This window comes from Prorops nasuta, unplaced genomic scaffold, assembly GCF_024137725.1.
Source record: "Prorops nasuta isolate Cenicafe-Biocafe unplaced genomic scaffold, Cenicafe_Pnas_1.2 PNAS00019, whole genome shotgun sequence".
In the NCBI taxonomy this organism is placed as follows: domain Eukaryota; kingdom Metazoa; phylum Arthropoda; class Insecta; order Hymenoptera; family Bethylidae; genus Prorops; species Prorops nasuta.
The window spans coordinates 2,084,875-2,112,323 of record NW_027116816.1 but is presented as its reverse complement, the minus strand read 5'-3'; the positions used below and the strand labels follow the sequence as shown (position 1 = coordinate 2,112,323).

Below are 27,449 nucleotides of genomic sequence, written 5' to 3'. Positions count from 1 at the left end.
ACCGGCTAATCTGAAATAATAAGCAGTAGTATAGCCCTATAAGCCATAATACAGTGAAAGCTTGTATATTTCTCGTATAAAATTGCAGAACAAAGTAAGGGAGAAAAAGAGAGAGAGAGAGAGAGAGAGAGAGAGAGAATTTCATTATTTCGTAATACCTTTAATTAATACATCATACAAAGGGCAGAAACATAAATGGTAATAATACGTATGGTATTTGAAAGTTGAATTGTGCGAGGAGTATATTATTCTTCTCTGCGAAGAATCATTATTAATATTCGAAACGAGACGGAAGAATGTAGTTGCAAATTTCTTATTTCTTCTTTTAAGCTTTTTAGATCGAGCTTTTCCCTGCAACATATCATGTCCAGTTTTTGGACAATGGACGTATATCAAGTTTCGGTTAATCCAAACTTTATCCGGTCCATGAATGATGAAGAGTATAGCGTTCGTTACGGTCAGTAACCTCGTCTGTTATTGTTGCAGCAGGTTGTAGCAGCTATAATGGATTCCGGTATGAACATTGATCAAAAGACGGGAAAAAGCTTGACAAAGCTGTGGCGATCGACCTCCGAACGATTTACATTATTGCGTGAAAGGATTGTGAGAGGGAGAAACACGGTGGAGCGAACGGGGAAGGGCGTTAAGTAATATTCTCCAAGTATGATCAGGCTAGAAGTTTGAAATTGTGGGCCGCGAGGGAAAAGATACAAAAAGCGTATTAAAATAGGGCGTCTGCTGGCTTCGCTAGATTCCGCCAATCGCTTTAAAAGCTTCGTCGTTTTACGTGGACACGTAACGCTCGTTAAGAGCATTATAGAATCTATATCGATTCGTTTTTGCTTCGATATCTTACGATCCTATCGATCATATTGGTGGCGAATAGCTGAACGAGAAGGTAACTGTGTATATATACACACACACACAGTATACAGGGACCAAATTAATATAAGGGCGAAAGAGAGGAAAATCGGAGCTAATAAGTAAATATCGTGGAACTGTCGAAGATTGCAACCTTGACAAAGCAGAGTTTGCGGTCTCGTTAAAGTTCGGCGCGCGTCTTAAAGAGGACGTTTGAATTTCTTATGCTCCACTAAAATCTCCGTCGGAAGCCGTTACCAGCAAGCAACGCTGCATTAGCCGCATGTGGCCGAGCTTCCTTAGCCGCGACGCTTCCTGGATCCTATTCGCTCCAACTCGCATCCTCATCCTTACCTTTTCTTACCTTTGCTTCGTCCTACGCGACGGACATTCCCCACGCTACACCTTGCACACTCGCCCCTAAGTACCTTCATCCGCTTCTCATGAATAATAAAACTTCCCAGGATTCCTGCTTTTCCCTTTTCCCTTTTTTCCCCGTCTCTCGTGATTTTTACACTGCTGCTCCCCTCCCTCCCCCCCCCCCCTAACTCCGGACCTTGATTATCCCCATTTTACACTAAAAAAACGTCGACTATTCTAAACCGAAGGAAATCCTCCGCTGACAAAAACCCATAAATCAAACAAGATAATTTAAATAAAAAAAGAGATATATTTTGTACGAGAGAGCAGAGGGATCGTCAAGTTTGACTGGTATTTTCTTTGTGTCACCCAAATGAGCTCCGTGTCTTTATACACGTTTATTTCATGCAGAAATCAGCGTGTATATATATATATATATATATCAATCGCACATCGGACATCCCATCCGATCGTTGCAGTATAAAATAGAAGCTATTACAGCCATTCAGCCTGCTGCAAAATTTGCTTTATGCCGACGCGGGCTACTTGCTTTATCCGCCATCTTTTAATTCCGCTAACGGTTTCCCGATATATCCGCTGATTCGAAAATCATGCGACCTTCAAAGAGCTTTGATATTCCCACTGCCACTGAGTTGCTGCAACTTGCTAAATGATCACGACGAATGATCGCTTTATAACCGATCACTGAATTTATCTTGAAATCAGCTTAGGAAGCTCCAATACTGTTACGCATAGAACGCCTCGCTTGATAGAGCTCGGCTTCAAGTATTCATAGCTGCAAAGTCTTTATACGAGTCTTTACACAAGTCGAGTTTGCTTGCAACTTTGTGCAATAACGCGTTGAACAGGATTTTGTTGAATAACGATATTCGACTATGAATTATCCCTTTGGAATTTAAATTAAAGTATTAAATAAGGAGAAATGCTTAATAACTTGTTATAATAAAGTAAAGCCTCGTTGTTCCTTTGATGGAGTGATAGGGATTCCGCGCTTCGCCATATTAGCCTGAAGCCGCTGCTGCTGCTTCGCTAAAAAGAAAGAGAGAAGTATTTTCACAAAAAACACGTAATCAACGGGATTGATATTAATCATACATTTGGATAATATACGCCAGTATAACGAACAATGCAGCTCTTTAACTATCAGCATCAACTATCGATGTGGGAATCGAAAGAAAATAACACTTTTCCGTGACCGGGTTTCTCCAGTAAAACGATATTTTAGAAAAATCCATACTGAAACGTGTTTAATATATTTCCATTTTAGACTTTATTTTAAAAATTCAAATGCGCTCCTCTGTAAAACCGTTTGCCGTGCACAAGTATCGATTAATTTCTTTTTTTAGCCGTGCATTCCCATTTCAAGTTAAAATAGTGGACCCTCGGAAATTAAGTTGGACGAATGAATATCAGTAATTTTTATATCAGTGGCGAAATGTAAAATCCGATTTGAGAAAATCAAATATTTATTTACTATCGTCGCTGTTTTTAAATCAAGCTGGATAAAGCGATTAGGGTATAATAATAGTGGCATATCAAAATGATACGAGAGAGAACCAGTGACCGAGAAAATTTATGAAAATTAGGACAGAGAGAAATGTAATGGAAACTCGCTGAGGCAATACGGTTAATCAAACGTGTTTTTTTATAATATCAGGGGCTATACGTATTTTCCCTCTACCCCCTTCCCCATCCCTTTCTGTTCAACAATAACATTAGAACATATTGCAATAACGTTTCGGTCCAAATGATTTTAACCCGGCTAACAGGAAAGCTTCCGGAACACGGGAAAATTCAAGCTTCGACTGTATTTTCCATGACAAGCAAACCTTTTACGTGCCTCCAGCTTAATTCACCGCGAAATACCGGATGTCCATTAGTTGGTGGCCCTGCTTCTATCAGTAGTATACCGTAGCTGCGCGTGCGTCTCTTCTCGCAGATATTTACGCACACAGAAGCACCTCTATGCTTGGTTCGATATGCGTGTAGGACGTTCGGGGATGCCGCATCACAACGGCCAGGAATCTCACCATCAGCCTAATTCGACTAACGGCTCCCGGCGTTTTCTATTATATGGCCAAACGAATTCATTAACTAATGAACTAATCAATTTATGATTCAGGGGGTTTCTACCGAAGCCGAACTGATCTTTGCTTGGATTACTCGTTAGCGGACCACATACTGCACAAATTTATGTGAAATTACAGATGTAATAATTTGCTCAATATTACACGATAAATATATAACGACAGTGACACAAATTATGACCTATAGCTTTTAAACAAATGTTTTAACAATACAATATATGCTACTTGGTTATTTCCTATCAATTTTACTGAATATTTACTAATTTCATAGTACGCATAAATACACAAAATCGATCGAATTAATACATTTACACTGTATTGGCAAACTTATACTTTCATTTGTAAATTTACCTAACATCAATAATAGTGGATCCGAAATTATTTTCTGCGTAATTTTGCACAAGTAGTTATCTTTAGCATACAGCTTTCATCGAGGGTTTTCACAATAGAATAATTTCTCATCTCGTTGATGAATGAAACTGAAATCTCGCAGGAGAGTCGTTTTATGCCATTATAGTGTAATAGTGCAGCAGCATGAGGGATGTTTCGAATCGGTCATCTTATCTTGCGTCTATATAGTTTCAATTGGTTTGGGTATTGGATATCTAATCCCGAGTCGGTAATCTTAGGTATGTACGCTATACAAAGACCCATTTGTGATCGTCCTTGTCAAAGACCATAGGGAGCTTCTCCTTGCAATTAACCGCTAATTGCTTGTCGATGTGATTCGATAAACGCGTTATGAGTAAATCGCATTGGGTGACTTTATAGGCATTACGTTGCGATGCTGTATATACGCAAACATGCATGTGTATACATGCAATATATATATATATATATATATACACCTCTCGACCAACACTTCTAACGCAGGGAGACTTGCAGCTTTAAACGCACAGAGGCCAAGTTGCTCTTTGTAATTGAATGTATGGACCACCAAAGTTACTGCCTGACAAAATTAGCCTCGCTTAATATACTACCCCCCGTGCTACCTTATACCTCTACTCGTCCTTAAATTCCTTTATTCCATTATCAAATTTAGCCTGCAAACAAGAACTATTATATGCAGAAAGCATTTTAATTGACCATTATTTTCTTCGTTGAGAGAAGAACAAACAATATTTTCTCCGAAACACATGTCTCTCCATTTCGCATGTGTTATTTACCGATCAATTTAACGTAGCAGCGCTATTTGCGCCGAGTATAATCGAATCAATCTCATCTTGGAAAAATAGTACAATTACACGAAGGAAGAGAGGAAAAAGTGCTTTTTAATCGTTTTGAAATCTGATCAATCTGATTGAACGCGATACACAGACGTGTTAGGAGATATTTTTGGAGCACCATTTATGTGTCGATAAAAAGATAATATTTTTCAATAAATACTATAATTGAGTGACATTGCGTTATTATAATTAGGAAAAAAGCACTCTACAATTTCTCTCGTAGAAAAAAAGTATTGATAAAATAATCACAAAAATGACACACATATTCTATAATGGTTTAATCTTCATCTTTCCTGCTTTCTGTATATATAGATATAGAGCACAGGTGGGTCATAATTTAACGGTTGGTCGGGAAATCTCTGGTAGTAAATGTGAAGGGAAAAGAAGGAGCCGAAATCAACGTCCTAATTGACGAGAGCGCCCGACATGAGAGTTTCAACTTAATTCCACCCTTGAAAAGTAAACGCACTTTGAGCATGGCCCATAGGTAAACCGTCTACTTTCAATTAACGAGGAGCAGCCCTTCCACAGCTCTCGCATTTATTTACTTTGTATCTTCCTTTTGGATTTGACAATTTAGTTATTTCCTCATTTATCGTTCCACCTAATATCTTAATGTACGCGAAACTCACATGCTTCCCTTAATGAATGCCTCTGAATAAGATTCGAGATAAAAGATATCTCCCTTTGCCGCTACATTCCATTCATTCCGTAAAATTGTATTTCTTAGCCGTATTAATTACGAGATCAAAAGACGATTAGCAATGCATTCGGTGCTTTTTAAGCTACTTTGGGACTACCACTCTAATCACGCCCACTTAATATCAGCCAGCGTTAATCAGCGCACGAGCGCGAGAAGAGCTTTTATTAAATAATATTTCGCAAAGCTCTCTTCTTATTATACGGGTGATTACATATACTTTAAAATAATATAATATACCTAGCTACTTGTGTGTGTATGTGTGTATGTGTGTGTGCGGGTTATACCTTAATTATTGTCGTAACTCGGGTATACCATAAACTCTGATATATATATATATATATATATATATATATATATATAGAAGGGGGAGCTCGTAAAGTATGGATTGGAAAATTGGTAGGATTCCCCGTGCCGATTTGCCAATCGTCATTCGGTTTCGTGACTTTATTTTTTGCCGGAGCGAAGCAATTTGAGGAAAATCGATTTCCCTCGAAGTGACTCAAGGGCGATAATCGGCGAATGAGGAAGATAGAGAGGGAGAATAAGGGAGGCGGGGGGGGGGGGGGGAATCAGGGAAACGAGAGGGCGGACGGGTTGGCGAATACTAAGGTGGACGGTTGGCCGAGTGTTCCTGAGTTATGAAGGCGCGTTTGCGTGAGACTTTTACGGGAAATTCGTGCGCGGTTTATTGGCTCGTCGCTTATTGGCCCGGCAGCGCTCAGTCAGCATCGATGGAGGAATTAATTCTTCTCGCATCGTCGATCGCAAATGGATTTTATCTACAGCGATTGTGTAATGCCCGTGTAGCTGACGTATAATCGTAATCGTTCGTGCTGACTGAAATACAATCAAATATCTGTCGCTTTTTATTCGCTACTTGGAGCGATGCGCCGCGATACGCGCTAGCGCCAGTGCTGCGATCGATTTCTAGCTGCAATTTCTGCGCCATTCGCTCGCTACTCGAATATCTCCAAAATAGGACTATACTTTACGATAACCTAGCCCCAATCATCTTCCCTTTATGCAAACATTTATCCTTATCAACAGATTTCCCCACGTTCGATCAATAATGCAAAATAGCTAGACTGCTCCTATATGTATTATACCTTTCGTCCTTCCATGCCTACCAATCTACTTTAATCATTCTATACTTTTATCCCAGCTCAAATAGAAAACTAACTCTGTTTGCTTTAGCCCGGGCAAATAGTAGCGTGAGTTGAATAAACTAAAATTGCGTGAGATTCATCAAAGTGTAATCTTTATCCTTTAATGTCTGTGATAAGTCGACCAGGTACAGCGATTTTGTTAGATTGATCGCAGCTGATGGGGATCTTGGGTAATTTTAGTCTCGAAAATTCCTCCGCTCTTTGCATTTGCCCAAAATTCAGTGCTCAGTCACGTTATACATATAGCGTATTCCAAGTTGGTGTGCGTGTAGGTTAGGTGGACTGTCCATAGCACACAACACAAGGTGTCGCTTGAATTTATACCATTCCAGTGCCGATACGAGTCGTACGATTTATCGTCCATACTTGGATATTTTACTCTGGAAACTTTGCAGTAGGCGTATTGTTTCCTATATACACCGTTCTTCCTCTCCCGGGGTACGATACGCAAAAAGAATTTCACTGAGAGACTAAACTGAATCACGCGAAGGTCCTTTCGAATCAATGCCTTTTTTGCCTGTCCCCTATATTTCAACGGCTGGACTTTTACAGGAGAAGCTAAAAATTTTTCCCACCACGACTTTATATTAATGGCCGAGCGTTTCGATGGTGGAAGGAATAACCGTGAAATAGGCTGCTATACTTTTCCTTCGATATTTTCGAGAGATTTCTCAAACCTCGTGCCCGACGACAAAAACTTTTCACGTTTTACGATGATCCGTATCATTCTTCCGAGTCGACCCTCTCGAAAGGTAATCGCACGATATCAGTTTCCAGATTTGCCTCAATCAAGATTAATAAGGAACGCGAGAGTCGTCATTAATCATGAAATCCGTTAGAGTTCCAAACTGTCTCAGAGACTCCGGGCAATTTGTCTGAAACAATTTCTCCATATCTGAATCATGAATGCAATTCGAGTCGGTTGTTTCGTGTAATCTATGCGGTGAAGTTTGCGAAAGAGAGAGAGAGAGAGTATACATATATATATCGGGAGTAGAAGGAGGAGAGAGTGTCGAGAGTGTTGAGATCCTAAAAGGAGCGACCAGACAGGCTCGCTCGCATCCTCCACACTCCTGAAACATTACGATCGCGACGCGGAACGCGTAAACCGCTATATAACGATAAAAGAGGCCGACTTAGTCCCAGTAAAGCGTATAGCAGTCTCGTTGAAGTAGATGGGACAGCATGAAAGAAATGCACCCTCTCTATTGAAACTACCTGAAAGCACCAGCGATCTCTCGTCAAAAGCTTCCGGCTTGCATAAAAGTATTATCGCCTCCGAGCGTGAAACCGTATAATCTGTAATATCGATAACAATAAGTAGCTCGATAATATCGGCACTTGCATGATTTGCCCCGGCATGACTATAGTTTTATTGCTCGATGAGAGACAAAAGAAAAGCAACAACGATATAACGCAGCGGGAGAGAGGACGGACGGAGACTCGGAGAGTGGTAGGTGTCTTTGTTGCGTATCAGCATGTTTCTCGTGACTGTGGTGGTCACGCGATGCGAAACGGTATAACGGTGTACGGTGTACGAGTGACGAGAGGGGCCGAGGAAGCACACAGCGAGGGGTAAAAAAAGGAGAGCGAGCGAGAGGGGGTGGGAGGAGGAGACCAATTCCTGCGCGAAATAGCGATGTTGTCCACGATCCAAGGTGGGAGCAGCGGCGCTGCAATTGTCAGAGACAAGGTGGCTCGGTAAAACGCGTAAGGACAGTTCGAGGGGACAGTAGTTACGCGCGCTGGTCTACGCTCAGTCCGGAAGGAGCAGAGCGAGAGCAGTGTCGTTGTCACCGGGACTCCGGAGTCGACGATACTCTCCGCTATTGTTTGTCGTAGCTACGAGCAGGCGAAAGATAGCGCTAAGGGGCCCCGAAAAGTCTGCAGGCGATTCCTATTGTCGGTTCGCTACCGCAGTCGCCAATATAATTGGCTTCGTCGTGTCGGATAACACGGCCGATAATGATGACAAAAGAAACTCACTTGCCGAGGAAAGACAATGACCGTCCACCAATCACAAGCTTTCTTCTACTTCTTCTTCTTCTTCTTCTTCCGCTGTTTTTTGAACGATTGAAATATTGTCCACGTACACACGCGCACACACCTCTATTAATTATCGACATTACAGCTTGAAAAACAAAAATGCTTTTAAATAGATTTATATATACTCGCGTCGAATTTATCAAACCATCCGCTCTATTAACTTTACTTTTTAGTAGCTTAAGCGAGCGGAATAACAAGTTAAATAACCAAATGGATCCCAACGAGGAGATTCAGTTGGAGAATTCGGAGATTGAAGCGCAACATTCTCGAACTTGGATTTAACTTGAAATTCGCTGTAAGGATTAATACAGTATAGTATTGTAACTATACGTATAGAGGAGCGTGGTGTAATATAGGTATAAGTAGCAGAATAGTGGGAGAGTGCTTGAATTAATTTCATTCGGCAATTGCAAGTCTGGTCTTGTGCCTTTGGCTCTTCCATCATCACTCGGAGATCTCGAGAGAGTGCTATGGGAAAAACATGTTGCGTTACTTTGGCCATCCATCTCCTTTTCCCACTTTCCCGCTTTCCCTTTATAGCCTAATGGTTATGATACAACTTTAGCGAGAATATTATTATACTACTTGGGTGCTCAATAAGATACTCCGAATGATATATTAGTATCGATGAGAAACGTGAAACGGACAGTGCTTTATGCGAATGCCAATCAATACAGCTTTCCCTCCCGCTGCTTTATTTAAATTTATCTCTACCTACACACACACACTAACGAGACCAGACATTCAAGTCTACTCTACTTTCTACCTTGGGAAATGGAAAAGCGAGCGTGCCGGACAGGGCTCCAATGACTTTTCCTAACTTTCCATCCCCCAGGACTACTCTTCGGGCAAAATAAAGAGTATTTTCGAATTCGCAAATGGCTCTGCTATGTCACGTATGCATATTCGACCACTCGGCAAATCGGTGAAGCGAATATACTCAGTATCCGTTAGCTCGAAAACTTCAACCTCCCCATTGTTGCACTTTTAATCAAGGAGGATCATTAAAGTGCTGCACACGACCTTCGACGGATATCTCCAAGTTTCATCAATCACCCTAGCACACCAGCATTTTAATGTTTGCTCCCGTCAAAAGTACGAATTAACGAAAGCATATAATTTAACAAACTTCTCTCCTTTATCTTACAGCCGATAACCTGCCGAATGGATTCCCGATGATAACGCAGGCGCCAGTTTCGAAGGTAGTGGAGAAGGGACACAACACGTTCCTTCCATGCACAGCGATGGGCTCACCACCGCCTATTATTTCTTGGATGCGAGATATGATACCCATCGACACATCCAACCCACGCTACACCGTCCTCGAATCAGGTTAGTAACGCGATCTCTGTGCTACGCTTCTATACGCTTCTACACTCCTATACCGCTGAAAATTCAAACATTTTAATGTATCGCGATGATTCGATCGGCCATGATAAATAGCGAGATCGAGTCTTTTGCATAACGGAGCGCCCAAAGCTATAAATATACGCACATACGCAGCTAGGCGGTAATAATAAGACGGAGAAAAAGATGAATGAATGCGGGAAAGAGAGGGGGGGAAAAGGTGGCGTGGGTTTGGCGTTGAGGCACGGTACAAACACCATACATCTTTCCACTGTCATGGATTGCGAGATGCGACGTGTGGTGGCCTGCGTGCGTACGGGGTGGGGGGAAAAAATGCGATCCTGTCGATGATGGAGAGACAGGGAAAAATGTTAAAGGTGGCCGCTGGTAACGACGAGGTTTGGTAGGGGGTGTTGGCGTTGCTGGTGGCGCATGTCATATCTCGTTGAGTGTCCCAGTGCGTAAGTCACTGTCAACTCGCGGCAGCGTTGATCGAGTGGTCACGCGATATGGGAACATTCAGCGCATCCATCTCGTTTGCCGAGAGCGCACCTGCCTCCACCTGCTTCGCACAAATGAGTGTGCTCTCTCTCTCTCTCTCTCTCTCTCTCTCTCTCTCGCACTCCGGCATACACTACTGCCATGCAGCGGTGCAGGCGGCGCCCCATTCCACCTGCAACTGCACTAACTGTGCCACACAAGAAATTGATATTTGTTGTTTGAAATTCAAAACTCGTTTGTCTCTCCTCTATTCCTATCTAATCTCATCCCCACGCATCCACCCATACCCACCACCCCCCAACCTAGCCTCCTACACACTCTTCATTTTCTATTTCGCGTATGCATGTAAATCGTGCACTGCGCGGATAAAATCAGTTTTTCCTGCAATTTTCAGATAAAGTAGTGGGTAAAATGATTTAAAGGGAAACATATTGGAAAGGCTGGACTGGGAACGTTAAAGAGGCGTAACGCTCGGGATTAAAAGGGTAAACGTTGAAAAAGACGGCGAGGGAAGTGATTATTTTCGGTGCATGCGCATATACTATATATATACACGTATCGTTCGCTTTATTTTTATTAGCAAAACGGTATCATTATCGAGCTTCGCGTCACGTAGTAGCTGGCAGCGTCTACCCGGCCGACTATCTTTACGGCACGGTAGCAGTTTGCCGCGACGTTAAAAGTGTACATTAGATGCACTAGTGTTTTGGCTAGAGTACACGTAATACCCACCACCTACATATATGTGTTTGTGTTGGGCGAGGCGACTGGCGAGCTTACCTGCAGGCAAAACCCACAAAGATAGAACCGCGTGCCTCGCGCTGCCGCACAATCTCGCAGGAGCTGCCGCTTAATTCTGTGTTTCGTTTACCAACGCGCTTCTGCAATCTCCCTCGAAATTGCTATAAAGAATAACAGCGGAAAGGATTCTCGCGTTCGGGCGAGAAAACATTCGAGTGGAAACTCGATCCAGCACGCGTTAAACTTGCCTTTCCCGCCAAAATTCTCTAGAAAAGAAAAATCTCCCTCTTCTCGAACGTTCATCGGTCAACCACGTCCTGCGAATAAACCATCCGGATTGATCGAGCCTGTTTTGCCCCCGCGCAGATCCACCGCTGTGCAAATTACACTTTGAAAATTTGTCAAATTATAATAAGGAAAAACAATGTGATACTGCAATGGTGAAAAGGCTAAAATGCTACATATAGGTATACATATATATACTGGAACCGAATTTAACTTCAATAGTGTTCGTTGGCCACGATATTAAAGCTATAAAGTAGGTAGGCGGAGCACACGCGTGTATCGCTACTGTGCCAGGGTTTCACGGTTTAAGTGATATTGCTCGAAATTAGCGCGACTCCTTCTGACGCGGTATATATATATATATATATATATATATATATATATATATTATCAGTATTAGAGAGTTTGATTGATAAGAATTGATAAGTTTTCGGGGAAAAGGTCGGTGCTCCCTCATCGCGCCAGTCACTTTCGCATTATTATAACGTTATTCGCGTTTCTTCGCATCCTTCAAGACCCTGTTCTTCTACACGGCACCCTCCTTTCCGACTTCCCATATCCTATAAAATATATGGCTTAATGTATTGCAAAAAGCACATCGCAAGCGATGTACTTTCCTCGCTTGCCGACGACCAAACTTCCGCGAGAAGAAAATGGATGTGTATAGTTGTATGGGTTTCTTCTGTGTGAGCTAGAGTATGCGTGTGTGTGTGTGTGTGTGTGTGGAAGAAACGCCTAGTAGCTTGTAGCAAGGTAGCGGGAGAAAGTGATGAGTAGGCGGGTGGTTGTAAGACGTTGCTGCGTACCGAGTAAAGAAAGCTTTCAACAACGTGGCACGAGACACACTCGGAACTATTCGCTTCGACTTTTTCTTCGTTTTATACTTGTATAGCACACAGCGCGCGCACGACCCCCCTCCCCCTCCCCTTTTTTCATCCAGAAGCCACTGACTTGATTTCACGGTGGGAGACCTACATAGATTTTTTAAGGTGGCGAAGAGTGGCTTGCGAAACGTTGGAATATTTGTTGTTAGAAAAGTGAACGCGCGTCGCATCCTTTGAAATTGCGCATAACGTCAGGAGACAGAGACGCGCGCGCGACTCTCTTGTTATTTGCATTAATTTGCCAAAGGATGGAGCACGGCCGTAAGTATATCCTACATTCGCAATATACATTAATTAAAGCGTCCCTGGTTATTAGAGAATTTTGCAGCGTGCCGTTTCGCTTCGGTATTTTCCCCGGTGAAGGTTAAATTTTACGAAATGCTGCTTTACGTCGGTAAGGAAGACGCCCGGGGAAACTTAGGGAACTTATCGCTGAACGTGACTGCACCGAGCGGCCAGAACTTTTGCAATACACCTAAAATAAGGAAAGAAACTCAATTAGACAATTATGCTTACCGGCATTCTACAGTCGAGTCCCCAGTGGTCTACTTAAAATTTCCAATTGCTCCGGAGACAAAGCCGTTTAGCTACTCCACTTGTTATTTTTTACCCCCTCTGCCCCTACCCCCGACCACTATACTATAGGTCGTTGCTAATAGGACATTACGCGTCAGCGTGAAAGAGTCCGTGGAAAAAGTTACAAATGGAAAAGACATTAAGAGAGAATAAAAGGGCGGAAGTGATTCTGATAAGAAAAGAAGAAATCGCAATTTAATTTGTGGCTTTCCATCGTTCGGCTTAATAAGGGATAAGTGAATTTCTTTGCGAAGACTTTGTTGACTATACTGTTGAACGAGGGTTGGAAGGAAGAACTGTTCGAGGAATTGGAGAAAGTGAGGTGGGACGGCGAGGGGGAGGGGGGGGGGGAGGGGAGTAGACCAGACAGGAAAGGAAGCAGCAGAGATGACGGAAGTTCGAAGCAAGCAACATTGGAGTACAGCAAGCGCGGCTTAGTTAGCACCTGTGCTGGGACTCTCAACGCTCGCCGGCTGTTTTAACTCCCTCATCCACAAATAGCACTTCACCTATCTTGAATTCTCTCCGAGGGACCGAGCGACTCGGAAAGGCCGACGAGAGAGCTGAATCTCTCGATCCCCCGGGCCCACCTTGCAGACCATTAGGCTACCTTTGCCACACGCTCCTCACTCACGATACTCTTCCGCCCACCGAATTATGATATCCGTCCGCAATATATAGCAAAAAAAAGTCCTCGTGGAAAAGAAAAAATATTGAAAGACTGTGAAAAAGGATCCCGTGTATATATAGCATTCCACATAAATGGCGAAAGTATATTTATAACCGCATTAATTTCGAGCTGTTAAACCCGAAAAGGGGAGCATTGATGGCATTAAGCAACTGCAGCGGACGAGAAGCAAATTCTGAAGCGAAGCATGCGTTACCGGTTTATAAAATATTGATTGGCCGGCCCTGCATGTGCACGCGTCTCGCTAAACCGTTTGATTCTAAGAGAAGAAGCAAAGGCTTCGATAGACCAGTGGAATTTCGAAATTGCGGAGCCCGGATAAAAAGGTGGAGGCAGCACGTGCGCGAAATCCGCCAAGTCGAAGCGCGCGATGAGGTCGCCCCACAAAGGATCTTTATCATACTCCGATGAACATCGCCTGCAGGAGAACGTAAGCTATAGCCGAGAAGCTTCCCGCACAATTTTCCCTCAGCTTCGGCTCCCGAAGCTCCCGTATTAACACCGTACCATTCAACTTGGATGATAATGCACCGCACGTTTCTACCTTTGATTAGTCGAAACGAGAAAACAAGTAGAACTAGCTTTTGTGGCGCCGGGCGCCATAAAACCAAAGCCTCGAGCGAGAAAAAATTCCACTTCCCTTCCCATCCACGCTTCCCACATCGATAGCACAGCGATCGGAGCGAAACAGTTTGATTGACCCGTGTTTATTATCAATATGTCGTCGCACGGTTATAGCGCTAATTCCATCCGGATTACCCGGGAAAACTGTTATAATTCGCGAGGACGAAAAAGTGGCATCGTGGAAACTCGCAAAGCCGCACGCTCGATAATTAAGGGGCATCGAGAATTCAAACGTTTAGCGGAACAATCGGATAAAATGGAGAGCGCTGTGTGACAGAAAAGCCCGCATTTTAGCAGTGGGTCCCTCGGGCTATGGCTCAACATATTATACATACATTGTATTATGGTATACATATGCATATATATATATATATATATATACGGAGACGCGTGGATCCGGAATATGGCGAAGCACTTGCAGCGTAAATATATTTTCTATTTATATTCCACCTGGATCGAATTTCCCATCCGTCGAGCCGTACGCGCAAAATCATTCCCTGACGAGGTTGGCGCGTCGTGCGTCTATATCCATATATCTATACGCTATACCGTGCGCGGTGTATACATACATATGTACATGTAGTTTGGTTTGTAGGGCCGCCACGCCGGATGCGCCAACTCGAGCATCCGTGAGGAAACGAGAACGAGAAAACTCAAACGAGAGAGAAACAGGAAACGCGGAAAAGCGACCACTGCTGCTCGCTATCTCGAACACTTTTACGCGCGCACAATGTGCTCTCGCGTATTTTGCATTTGCCGTGTTGTAATATTAAATATAGGTAAAGATATTTCTGTATTGTTTGGCAAATACGCAAATATAGAGCTTACTCTGCCATATACCTCCTGCAATGTCCCGTCTATACGTATATATACACTCTGTGTACTTTGAGCAAACACCATATTTTACACCGTTCGCCGAAAGCTAAAAATTTGCGTCGACTTATTCTCGCTAGATCCGAGAAGATTGTATCAGCGGGGCTTGTACGCTCCCCTAATTGCTGTTGTCGTTTCGCAAATTAAGTCTTCTTCCACGCGAAAGAAAAAGAAAGGGAAAGACGTACGGTTTTTAGACGGGCGAGCGAGCACGGTCACCGCGAACCGTGCAGCGTGCAGCGCGCAGCGCGCAGCGGGCTAAATTTCTGCCCCGTGGTAGCCGAGGTAAACAGACAGCATACGCTCGGTGATGCTTCAATTTACTGAAAACAAGTACGGGGAATTTCAAGCTTCACCCACCTTCGTATACCGCGTATAATACTCGTATACCCTGCGTTTCCGTTACCAGCAATGTTTGCAATGTAATATACATACTGTCCACACAATGGGATTTCTCAGAATGCAGGATAATTATAGCGTACGTTGCGGCTCGACTGTCGCTTTGTTTCTTTCGAGTGGCTTTTTTGCGTGTGGCAAAAATAGTTATCGCTGTGTCGTTGTGCAGCTTACCTGCGCGTGACGCCACGCATTTGCGTCTCATCGAGTTTTATCGAGGCTCGCGTTGCGCGAAAAAACAATCTTTACGTTCTCTTCCCAACTGTCTTAATGGAATAGGAATTCTAGGGGGTATATAGCTATGTATTATAAGGGTAAAAGTATTTGACAGCTTTACAAACGAATCTCGAGTTTCAGAGTCATAATGCAGGTAAAATAATCATACGGTCGTCTAACACCACAACGTTTTTATTCTTCAGCTTCTGGCCAAAATCTTGCCACACTCACTAATCATAACACTACGGAAGAAGAAGGACAATCCCCTTCCTCTGTCCTTTATATACTTCTCCCACCTTCCTAATATTCGTAATGCCTAACTAATAGCGTTAGGTGCTGCCATCGCAGATAAATCGTAATGCCCTGTACTTTACAGTATATACTCTTGTTGCGCTGTTAAAGCGAAATAGTTTGTGCCAAGTTGCGTGTGCAGATTATTTAAAATTCATAAAGCAACGTCATGGCCACTCGTCTTTGTCGTTTCTTGCATCCTCCTGCACACAAAACGTAATTACTTATTACTCTGACGGACTCTATGCGCGCGCGGCCAGCTTTTTATTCCCTCCCTCTCATTCTGTTTCTCTTTGCTATACACGACTGACTAACCGTCTCGCACGACGACAATTATCACAGAGCGTTGTAAACGTTCCCGCGTGAGAAGCAACGTTTTCCTCATTTCCACCAATTGGTGGGTCGACGACGGAATAACGTTAAAACCGAGGGAAAAGAATTCTTTCATTAGTGGATGCAGACCACGATTTTCACCGCTACACTTTCTCCGACCGTTACTCGCAGCCGGCACGAATTCGATGCAACAATCGATTCCCTTTATGCGACCATGTATCCTGCGTCGCACTCGCGAGCGAGCGATAAATTTGCGTAAAAAAACATTTCCGCCAAGGATACATAACGATTATTTACAATAGAAAATATAGTCCATAACGCTGCAAAAATGATATGGGAGCCTCTGTTAGATCATAACGGGATAAAAGGCGTTCTTGTCGGAATATACGACAGAGTTTTAAAGTCGGGTAAATAAACACTTTCCATAGACGAATGTACCTATATATACATATATAAATATATGTATATAAGCAAAAGTGTTTTTGTGTTTTCGAGCGGCCAAGGATGCGGACTGTGTCAACAATAAACGCACGCACGCGTCGTCCATTGAATGCGAGTAAAAATAACAGGATCAATGGAATAGCCGCAGGAGCTCTCTCGCCTCGGCGGTTTATGGAAAATTGTAGATGAGACAATGACGACACTCGATTATGCACGACGATCGGAGCTGATATCGAGTGGAGCACTTGGATCCTCCCTCTCCTTTCTCAATAATCCCCATCAACCTTTGAAGCAGCTCGAGGGTCTCCGATAACAGTTTTCGATGAAAGAAATTGGTCAGGCTCGTCGGCCTCTGGGACAGCGCTACAATCCCGATCCATGAAATTAACTGTGGCAACCCGAATCCGCTGCAATCGAGACGCCGGCGCCCCGCTGTTGGGGTTGGTGGGGTTGGTTGGTGCTGGTGCCTGCATCGTTGATTGCAGGATCAATTCTATCGTTGATTGTAACGTCAAATTCGACCCAGCCATTTGCCGGTGTCTATTCCCTACTACTGTCTGACTTTCTACCCCACCTCCTCCTCTGGTCACTTTCGTCAACAAACACCAACCCACTCGCACCCTTTTTCAGCCATCAATTTCTCTTTCCCTGCGCGCGAACACGCACGTGCCTCGCCTTCACTCGCATAAATTCAGTCCGCTGTGCGCAGCTTATTTTGATACTTATATTTTTCATCATTCCTCGTATTATACTGCCGCGCCAGAGAATTCACGACATCTCCCGCTTGTATAAATAACGTCCATTATCGATTATCGTATCACGGCCAACTTGCATAATAGAAAAATGCTCGAGTGGAAAACTGCTTAAAAATAAAGAAAACCGAGACAGCCGGTATAATGGAGTAAATGAAGGGCTAGTCTCTCGACTATATTCTCTTAATCGTAACAATACAGATATAAGCTTCTATAATCTTATATACGATCTCTCTCTCTCTCTCTCTCTCTCTCTCTCTCTATCTCGACGAAAGGATCCTTTTATTAAATTCCTTAATGGTTGAAAGTGGAGGTCCGAGGAGAGAATTAAAATATATATATATATATATATATCAAGTTGAATATCGTGGCAAGTGTTTGCATTGTGTATATATATGTGGATGTAGAGACTATGAAAAAGAAGTGGGTGTGCTGGTGAAATTTCAGCACGAAACGGCCGGTACTGACCGAGATAATCATACGTCTTGCAACAATCGTCCCTTATCATCGCGTCTATATGTTCCTCAAGAATGATGCATCGCTCTCGACTCTCGCACGAACACTCGCAGCCAAATACGAGCAGCTGAAATATAATAGCACCTTAGCCACCTTTCCTTTCTTCGCTTATTGATCACTTTTCGTTTATTTCAGGCGCTTTGCAAATCACGGCTTCCGACGTTAAGGATCAAGCCAAGTACGAGTGCGTGGCTAATAATTCCGTTGGAACCGAATATTCGAAAGCGACGATGTTATATGTGAAAGGTAAGTACCGATTGATTTCGGCCATATATATATATATATGCACCACATTTTAACAAAACAATTAAGGGCAAAGGACACGTATAATACTGTTAACGTCATTACATAACTGTTTGTAGTTTGCAATTAAAATTAATGCAGTGCAATTAAGGCGTAATTAAACTAATTTCGTGGCACAAAGGGCTCTTTTGTGATTTACATGCCAAATATTTAGCAATATAAGCCATCAAAATTCATAGGTTAATTATGTCAAAATGTCGTTTAATAACTTTTCAGTGCGACGAGTACCGCCAACTTTCTCCATTCCTCCTGCTGAATTGAGCGAAGTTATGTTAGGCGCTTCTTTGAACTTGACTTGCGTCGCCGTTGGCTCTCCGATGCCCTCGGTCAGATGGAGAAAGGAGCCTGCCATTGATTTGACGCCAGATGACAACCTTCCCGTCGGTAGAAACGTATTGGTGCTTACCGATATTCAGGAATCGGCTAATTACACCTGCAGCGCTTCTAGCGATCTTGGTATGATTGAAAAAACGTCCGTCGTGAAAGTCAGATGTGAGTAAATAAATACAACTTTTCGTCTTTTAGTCGTAACCCACTTTATACAATAGCACTGCGCAAATCCGAGTTTTATTTTAACAGAAAAACCCCTAGTTACTTTGTAGACATTATGAGATTTTTTTTTCCATTTTAAATTCGCGTAATTATAACGCGTTGTTGTTCGAGAGTTATATTCTTATAGCTGAACGTACTTTGTAACGTGTTATAATTACACAAATTTATCATGGAAACAACCCATGTCGTAATGTATACAAAGTTATTGCAGGTTTTTCTGTTGAAATAAAACTTTTGGATTTGCAGCGAGCTCAATGAAAGTCTAGTGCAATTTCAAATCTAAACAATAGATTTTCCAATACAACAATATGCTCTGTCAATGAAATCGATAATTCGTGTCGCAGCTCTTCCTGGTCCACCTGAAAACGTCCAAGTTTCCGAAATAACTGCTAACTCGGTGAAACTCAGCTGGTCATATAAAGGCGCCGAAATATTGTACTACGTTATACAACACAGACCGAAGCAAAGTGTGAACCAAGCACTCGCTGAAATCTCAGGCATTACGACGATGCACTACTACGTGAGAAATCTCAGTCCTTACACGGAATACGAACTCTACGTTACAGCTGTCAACAAAATTGGCCGTGGTCCCCCGAGTGCCCCTGTTATCTTCACCACTGGTGAAACGAGTCAGTATTTTTAATTGCCTTTGCTTCTTTTTCTCAATTCTTCACTCACAATGTTAAGTTGTACAAATGTTTCTATAAAAATACTGTCTTTTATCTATATAATTATGGTGCTTGAGTTTTAACATCATTACTCATCAGAACAAAACACTTCATTAAACAAGATTGGGAGAAACCATTTTTTTAAACTATTTTTGGAACTGCTTCGTTAACGAAGCAAATGTTCAATGGGAAAAGTCAGTGAAGAATCAATAGGCACGCAATGAATTTTTTCGTCTAAGATAGCTAGTATTTTTGTACAATCAATGTGATTTTTTAAAACGGTTTTTGAGGGAAAATCTATCCTTTTTTCATGCTGTCCATCGTGGACATACGATTTGATTCATGTAAGTGACAAGAATTTTTTTCGCCTATCGCCACACAATCCCACCGCACATCCTGTTACTTGTCTGATTATATCTTCAAATTTAATGGTCCCGTTTCCCTTCCTCATTATTAGTTCTTTTATCAATCTGTCCTTACCCCCCTCCTCCTGTGTCTCTGTCTGTCTTTCTCTCTCTCTCTCTCTCTCTATTCCTCCAAATTTAAAAATGTGTCAAACTAAATAGGTGGAGCTTTTGCACACGATAACTGCACTTTTCCTTAATTAATAGCACACTATGCACTCATCATCTAAAAATTTAAAAAAGAAATTAATTTTTACATCCTTCATGTATTTCTAATTTTATTTTTTTTTTTATTTGTAAACGTTGTGATAACAGTAAATAATCGTTTAATTTTTTTCAATAGCGGAATCTACCAATGGAGGTGCCAGTAAGTCCTACTAACTTTTTAAGTGTGACGTAGTATTCTTATTTTACTATGATTTTCTTTAAACACAAAGGGCATTTCCTAAAAAAAAAATGGTCCAGCTATAAACGATGGATAGTTGGGATTATTCTGCGTAAAAAGTCGTAGAAAATTTAACAGAATAAGGCATTATGCTCATCCCATCTCTCCATGGTTCTTTCAGCTTGAACATTGTTCAAAGGTTTCTCTGTATTACAACAAAACCACATAGTTGATTTGACAATGAAATGCACCTTTATGCACACTCTTTACATCGATTGAACGTATGTTTTCAGTATCCTTAGTTAGATTATATTTCTTTTCTAGAGCTTATGGGTTTCGTAAAACGAAATTTTCATTTCGTAATCATGGTTCTTTTCACAAGTTCACTGCCTTCAATAAGATTCAACGCATATATTTATTTTCAAGTTTCTTTTCCGGCGATTTTTTCTTTTCGGATAAGATGAGAAAAAAAAACTGTTTTGTGTGTCAGTAGTACATCTTATTTTGTTGGTACATTAATTGGGAGATGGCAGAGTTGTAATCGAGAAGGAAGTAGGAGCCAGCATCTATATATATAAATCCTCGACTTTTTATAATTTTAGAACCCGGTTCCGCACCGAGAAAGGTTCAAGTTCGACCATTGAGCTCCAGTACAATGGTCATACAGTGGGAAGAGCCCGAAGCACCGAATGGCCTAGTAACTGTATGTACCGAGTTTGCAATGCTAATACGCGGCGCGGAAGATCGGAGAAGAGGCAAAGTAAAATGTACGTGTTATTGGTTGACAGGGATACAAGGTATACTACACGACGGATCCGGATCAACCAATGGCTTCGTGGCAGAATCAAAAAGTCGACAATAGCCAATTGACGACAATTTCGGATTTAAAATCTCACAAGATTTATACGATCCGGGTTCAGGCACTTACGAGTATCGGGCCGGGTCCGTTGAGCGTACCGGTCCAAATAAAAACGCAGCAGGGGGTACCAAGTCAACCGGAAATGCTTACAGCAGTTGACATTGGGGAGACCCAAGTAACGCTCCAGTGGAGCAAGCCAGCTCATAGCGGAGACGTACTACTTGGCTATGAGCTATTCTGGAACGATACTTATGCAAAGGTAAGATCGGCAAGGGTATATCGATAATTCAGAAAAATGTCGACATGGTATATACCTATATAAGTATATGTACGTATAAGAAGAGAACGATATATCCATCCATCGATTGCCTTTAACAGGAAAAGCATCATCGTAAGATTGGCGTAGTGGAAAATTACACACTGACCGGCCTCTATCCCAACACGCTTTATTATATCTGGTTAGCAGCACGCAATCAAAGGGGTGAGGGTGCAACGACCATTCCGTATCCAGTACGCACCAAACAGTACGGTAAGCAAACATAACGAGAATGAAAATTAAATTGAGTGAGTTCACGCAGCGAGGAGTGCCAGATAAACATCGATTCGTGATTTTCGCGTCGGACCAAATATTATTTGTAGGAAAAACATAATGAAACATTTTGCATTATCCGCGGGAAATCACGTATCGTTGATGGCACAGCAGGTAGGAGGTGCTGTAGCGCTAGAAGCTCCTGAAGGTAGCGTAAGCTAATTGTTGCGCTATACCTTGAAGAGATGAGTATTCGTTAAAGAGATACTAGTATAATTGATAGAAAAAGATGTAGTGAGTTTTCAAAGTCTTATTGTGAAATATCAAGGATTAATGAGAATTACGGAAGACAGTACCTACCATATGAATCAGTAAAGTGTGGGAGAGTGAGAATGACTGCATGCGTTGCAAATAAGAAAGCCGTTTTTGGATGCCACTTTATATATATCTCTATATATATACGTACATATCATACATATAAATTGCACTACGCACTGCATTGATATATGTGTGCATTTTGAGCACCTCTTTTGATTCTCGATAATATCTATATAATTATATTATATATCTATACAATTTACGTTTGCCCTCTAACCTTTCGTTTGTCCGTCCCTTAACTCGTGACTAATAATACTACTTCGATTAACATATTCGTGCTAACCAGCTGTTAAGACGACTGTGTCTAATCACGTTTTTTTCGAATGTTCAAGGGAACGACTCGTGAGTTTTCCTTGCGTTTACCTTCTTTTGGCCTTGACCAATCGTCACGTACCATTTTATTTGTCCCTAGTGGCAGTCACCGTCCAACGAATTCTTCGTCACCCTCGAATGATTGTATTTAATCGATATACCTGTTTGTGTGGCCGCAGCAACTGCTTTTTTACCCTACGTATAGTATTCTAAAAGTTTTTATAGCACACCTCCATTCAGTAAGTATACACGAACGATGATCCGTCTCGCGCGATCTTTCGACGGATTCTTACGTTATAAATTTTACAATTATTGCCCATTTTTATAAGGATCGCTACTGTTGCAACCCTTGCGTGTGTGGTCGTAGCGATCGATCAGTTTAACGACCGATCAAACGGACGTTCGATGCTCTTCCAGCGCCCATTGGTATAGCATATAGCGTAGGATTAAACCGGTTTACGTAAAATCGAAATGGTCGATTCGTTTGTTCGGTGACTGTTAAATTTTAACAACAATCCCCGATTTTGTTTTTTCCTTCCTATATCTGAGTGTTATACAGTCCCCGGGGCTCCGCCTCGCAATGTAACTGGACAAGCGATCAGCCCGACATCCATTTTGGTTACTTGGGAACCTCCGTCCGCCGATCACTCCAATGGGAGGATCGTTTACTACAAGCTGCAAGTCGTTGAGAGCGGACGCTCAGACTCGGAAGCGAAGGTTATCAAACTGAACGACACGCAATTCATTTTGGACGAGCTCAAAAAATGGACCGAATATCGAATCTGGGTATTGGCCGGGACCAGCGTAGGTGATGGACCTCCGAGTTATCCTATCTCGGTCCGAACCCACGAAGACGGTATGTATCATACCCACTGACTGACACTTCTTTATGTTCATTGCAGAAACCTTGAGGAATTGCGTGCGAAATTTAAACGGCAACCTAATCACCATGCACCTTTTTCTTCCTTCGTCGTTTATATTATTATCGGCCTATCGCGGGACGAAAATTGCTTTCATAATATTTATGGAGTTAAGAGCAACGATATACACCTTTATCACGTTGAACGTAAGTCTAATTATTATATGCTGCGAGTAGATTCACGAGGAAAAAGGATTTGTAGGTAAAATTAAAAATTCAATCCACTTTATAAAAGTAAAATTGGTTTAATGGCGAGGTCGTTATGCATTTCGTACGCTTTACCTCCGGGTGAAAAACCTTTGCGAGAATGACGTAAAACGATGCGTCTCGCAATGAAGAGCCAAAAATATAAAAGCCCGCCAAAAATTAATCCGAAGCAACGCGCGGTTAAAATGCGGGTGTCGACGACGCGACTTATAAATAAATTATTTACGCCGGCTTAGCGACAAACTTGATACGCATTTGCATTTTCGATTTCAGAGTTTGCAATATATATATATATATAGCCTCTTCTAACGGTCTCTCCCCAACACTAGAAAAAAACCTCACACTCTATCCTCCATTATCTCTTTCTTTTCTTCATTTTCTCTTCTCTCTTATCATCCATCCAATCATAGCTCTAATCATCTTTTACATTTGTAACATAGTATATATATTTATATATATACATAATAAACAATATACTATTTATATTTATATATATATAATACAAAAGCTTTGTGTCTTACGCCAACCATAGTTTAACTATTGGTATACGTTTTTTAATGGATAAGTTATATCATCGACGCGTATAAATTGCCACACTCAGAGTGTACAACGAGAAATGTTTAGAAAGGACTCAATAAAGTGATTTGCAAAAACCTTTGCCTGAATGAGAAAAGCGCGAATTAAGATTTTGAACGCGCAATGTGTTTGCAGCATTTTTCGCGTCTTTTCACTTATTGCACCATATGTCTTCAATCCACTGCACTTCCGGCCGGTTAATTTTTCTCGAGAGAAAGAATTTTTTTGGCTGGCGAGATTTTATATTTTTGGAATTTTTGTGATGGAAACTGACCAATATTTGATCACTCTTACCTTACATCCACATCCAACTACCACCTCCTCAATATCCGGTCCAGTAATTTTTTCCAGGTACACGCAGCCACGGATTTTTCAGAAGCTGATAAACTATTTTTGAGCTCAGCTATTTTTCTAACAATTTATATACGAATCGATTTTTCTTAACATTTTTTACAGGGCCTAATACGAATAACTTTCTCTCTCTTTGTCTCTCTTTCTATTTGATTGTTGCCACAGATTTTTGTAGCCCTATTCCATTTTGATACTCTCTAAAATATTAATAATATTAATAATAATGATAATATACTCATTCACGTATTTTTTATCTTTCCTTAAAGCATTTGCAGGAGGATGATCCAGGTTTTGAACAGCTAGTTTTTAAGATATTTACATTAACATATAAAAAAAAAAAAAGTTATCTAATGATATGTACTCATACACTCAATGTTTTTTTTCTGGTGGTTAATCATGTCAGTAAAAATGTTACGTTACTCTTATTCATTCTTAGTTCAATGACTCACTCTTGCCACGTGTTATGACAATAGAAGCGAGAGCTAGCTGCCGGCAATACCGTGCGCGCTATTACTTTCATGCGAGCCATTAGTTATTGCCTTTCCACTGCAGAAATTGTCTTATATAGTATGAAAGTAATGGCAAACCGGAGGGCCGGCAGCTTGCGAATGAAGCGCTTACCTATATCTATATCTATATATACATATATATATATATTTTATATACATAAAAAACTCCTCGAGACAATAAATCACAGACACGAGTATATAATATGTATATATATATATATATGCATATATGTGTATAGTTATAAATTACGCACCCTTTTTACTACATTTATATTATTATACATATTATACATATATGAAGTTTTATATCACTGATATAAGGCTCTTCTATCTTTAGTTCAGATTTAGTTCAATCTATCGTTTGCACATGTTTAGAGCATGAAATCGTTTGTTTAAATTTCTTTAATCCATGGAACTCCGGGAAAGATCACCACCCGAGTTCTTCCCTGAAAATAATTTCCAGATCCAATCCTAAAACACAGCACTACCTCGCTACCCCGTAAATATCGCCGAGCTCCGCCGAGTCTGCAAGTAAATACTTTTTACGCAAGAGTATCGCCACTCTTGCGCTCCCGTGAATGGCATGCCGATGCACGAGACACATATTTTCGTTCTCCCTTATTTTTTCCCTTCCGCCATTCTTCTTTTGTTCTCTCGCTCTCGTTCTTCCCCCTCTCAAATCAATTTCCAATATCCGCACTAACATCGCCGCATCTAGCAAATTTATTTCCCTGATATTCTCCATATTTCCTCCTGATTTCGCGCGAAAGCGCTATTTTTGCCATTATTTATGCTAGCGCGATTAATGCCAGCTGTCAAAAGGCTCATTTGCAAAAAATCCCCGTAGCGAGCTTCCGTACGACGCGACGGCGTAACTTCATATTGGAAATTTGCAAAATATTTGATTTTCCCGAAATATGAAGTTGATAAAATATTTATCAGTCCTCCGCGTTGCTTTAATCCGAATATGCAAATTTCTTGACTCGCATGACTTTAACGATATTCCCCTTGTGCGACCTCAGCAATGCCTGTAGCATGCACACATCCAAAGGTTCTACTGCCGTACATACTACAGTAGTATAAATTTAAATATCGCGATACTTTCTTCTCGCTTTTATTTTCACCCCGAAGGGCAAATCTTTTAAAGATTTTTGCACTGTCCCTGCATGCAACCATACAAATCCGTACGCAGACTCGGCGCTGTGAGGTAATTTCATAAAAAAATCATATATATATAGTATATAAAGAGCACTGCTGAAAGCACCCTGTCGTGTAAGATCGCACATTTCAAAGCACAAGCAAAAGTATTCGCGTATCTTTCCCCCCTGTGTCTATATATATAATATTATTAAATATTTTCATTTCATGTGTCTTTGCGCGCACCAGCAAAAATCACTTTCCACGTGTTCCCGCACCGTATTTCTCACGCAGAGCACTCTCTCTTTACGCACCATTACACACACGTGCTTCGGTTTCACGCAATCTTAATATCCGAGGTCTCTCGTATATACGCACGCTTATCGCTAATTCACTCGAACCAATGATCCATAGTCGGTCTTTCGACCAGAGGAGAACAACCGTGTGGATTTCCGTTGCTCGATCAAAGAGTTAGTATATATATATACCGTTTGATAAGAGCACTGAAACAAAGGTAAAGTTTGCATCTCAGCTATCAACTAATATCTATATCTATATATTCTTTCACATTGAGATACGGTTTCACTTGTCATTGTTTGTGTCAAACGTACAATTTATTGCACCAGAGATATATTTCACCGAAGCACTCGCTGCATAGCTGCTTTGCAATAATTTATGATAGCTGCCATTCGATGAGTGGAGAATTATTAGTTGGAGTTTATATGATACAAGGTTGCGAGCACCGCTTGTGTGAGAGAAAAATTAAGAAGCACGCACGTATTTTGAAGAAGCACTGATGAGATGCACGGAATATATCGCACATTGGCGGCCCGGATATCTCTTGTATATACGGTGGGCCAAAACGCACTCGCGTCTACACCCGCGTCGCTGGCATATTCACAAAGCATAAGGGCACATCTTCGCTATGACTATTATAGTACTACGTATATATAGTGTGTGTATTTCGCAATGCCGTGCCGAGCACCGTCACTAAAAGCACCCCGGAGCACCTGAACTGATGACTGCCGTGCAATTTGCATCTTCACCCTGAAGCGACCTCCGAGTGAAAATCACCGTTCATCAAACATCTAGCGTATACTATGAGTATACATATATATGTATTTGTTAAAGTAACTATTATTACAACCATACTGTATGGTTTGCTATGTACACGGAACGCTGTGTTTTCAAGACATCGGATGCTTCGAGGTCGTCCCGGGGAGAGAGCTTGCCAATGTGTGTGTGTGTGTGTGTGTGTGTGCGTGCGTGGCTGTAGGAGAGAGTTTGTGGAAAAAGCAAGAAGAAACTCCAACGCCGCCCTTTAGGGACGAAATCATTCGTCTGGGTGCGATATCGATGTAAAATCGCGTGAAAGTGAAAAGGAGAGAGGGTCGAGTAAGGAAACGTGCGAGAGTGGAATGAATGT

General features: G+C 41.6%; 1 protein-coding gene across 4 annotated transcripts in view; it reads left to right on the top strand.

The window, feature by feature from the left end:
- Nucleotides 1-27,449, top strand: part of Lar (tyrosine-protein phosphatase Lar) — a 210,652-nt gene that overhangs the window by 170,396 nt on the left and 12,807 nt on the right. For 2 of the 4 annotated variants that reach the window (XM_066739191.1, XM_066739190.1), the window contains exons 7-15: nucleotides 9,620-9,802; nucleotides 18,070-18,180; nucleotides 18,454-18,729; nucleotides 19,134-19,418; nucleotides 20,205-20,228; nucleotides 20,849-20,949; nucleotides 21,035-21,364; nucleotides 21,484-21,634; nucleotides 22,884-23,180. In XM_066739191.1, coding sequence (XP_066595288.1) covers nucleotides 9,620-9,802; nucleotides 18,070-18,180; nucleotides 18,454-18,729; nucleotides 19,134-19,418; nucleotides 20,205-20,228; nucleotides 20,849-20,949; nucleotides 21,035-21,364; nucleotides 21,484-21,634; nucleotides 22,884-23,180 — 1,758 coding nt within the window. The remainder of the gene's footprint in view (nucleotides 1-9,619; nucleotides 9,803-18,069; nucleotides 18,181-18,453; nucleotides 18,730-19,133; nucleotides 19,419-20,204; nucleotides 20,229-20,848; nucleotides 20,950-21,034; nucleotides 21,365-21,483; nucleotides 21,635-22,883; nucleotides 23,181-27,449) is intronic. The other 2 variants (XM_066739192.1, XM_066739193.1) reach the window with 2 other exon arrangements.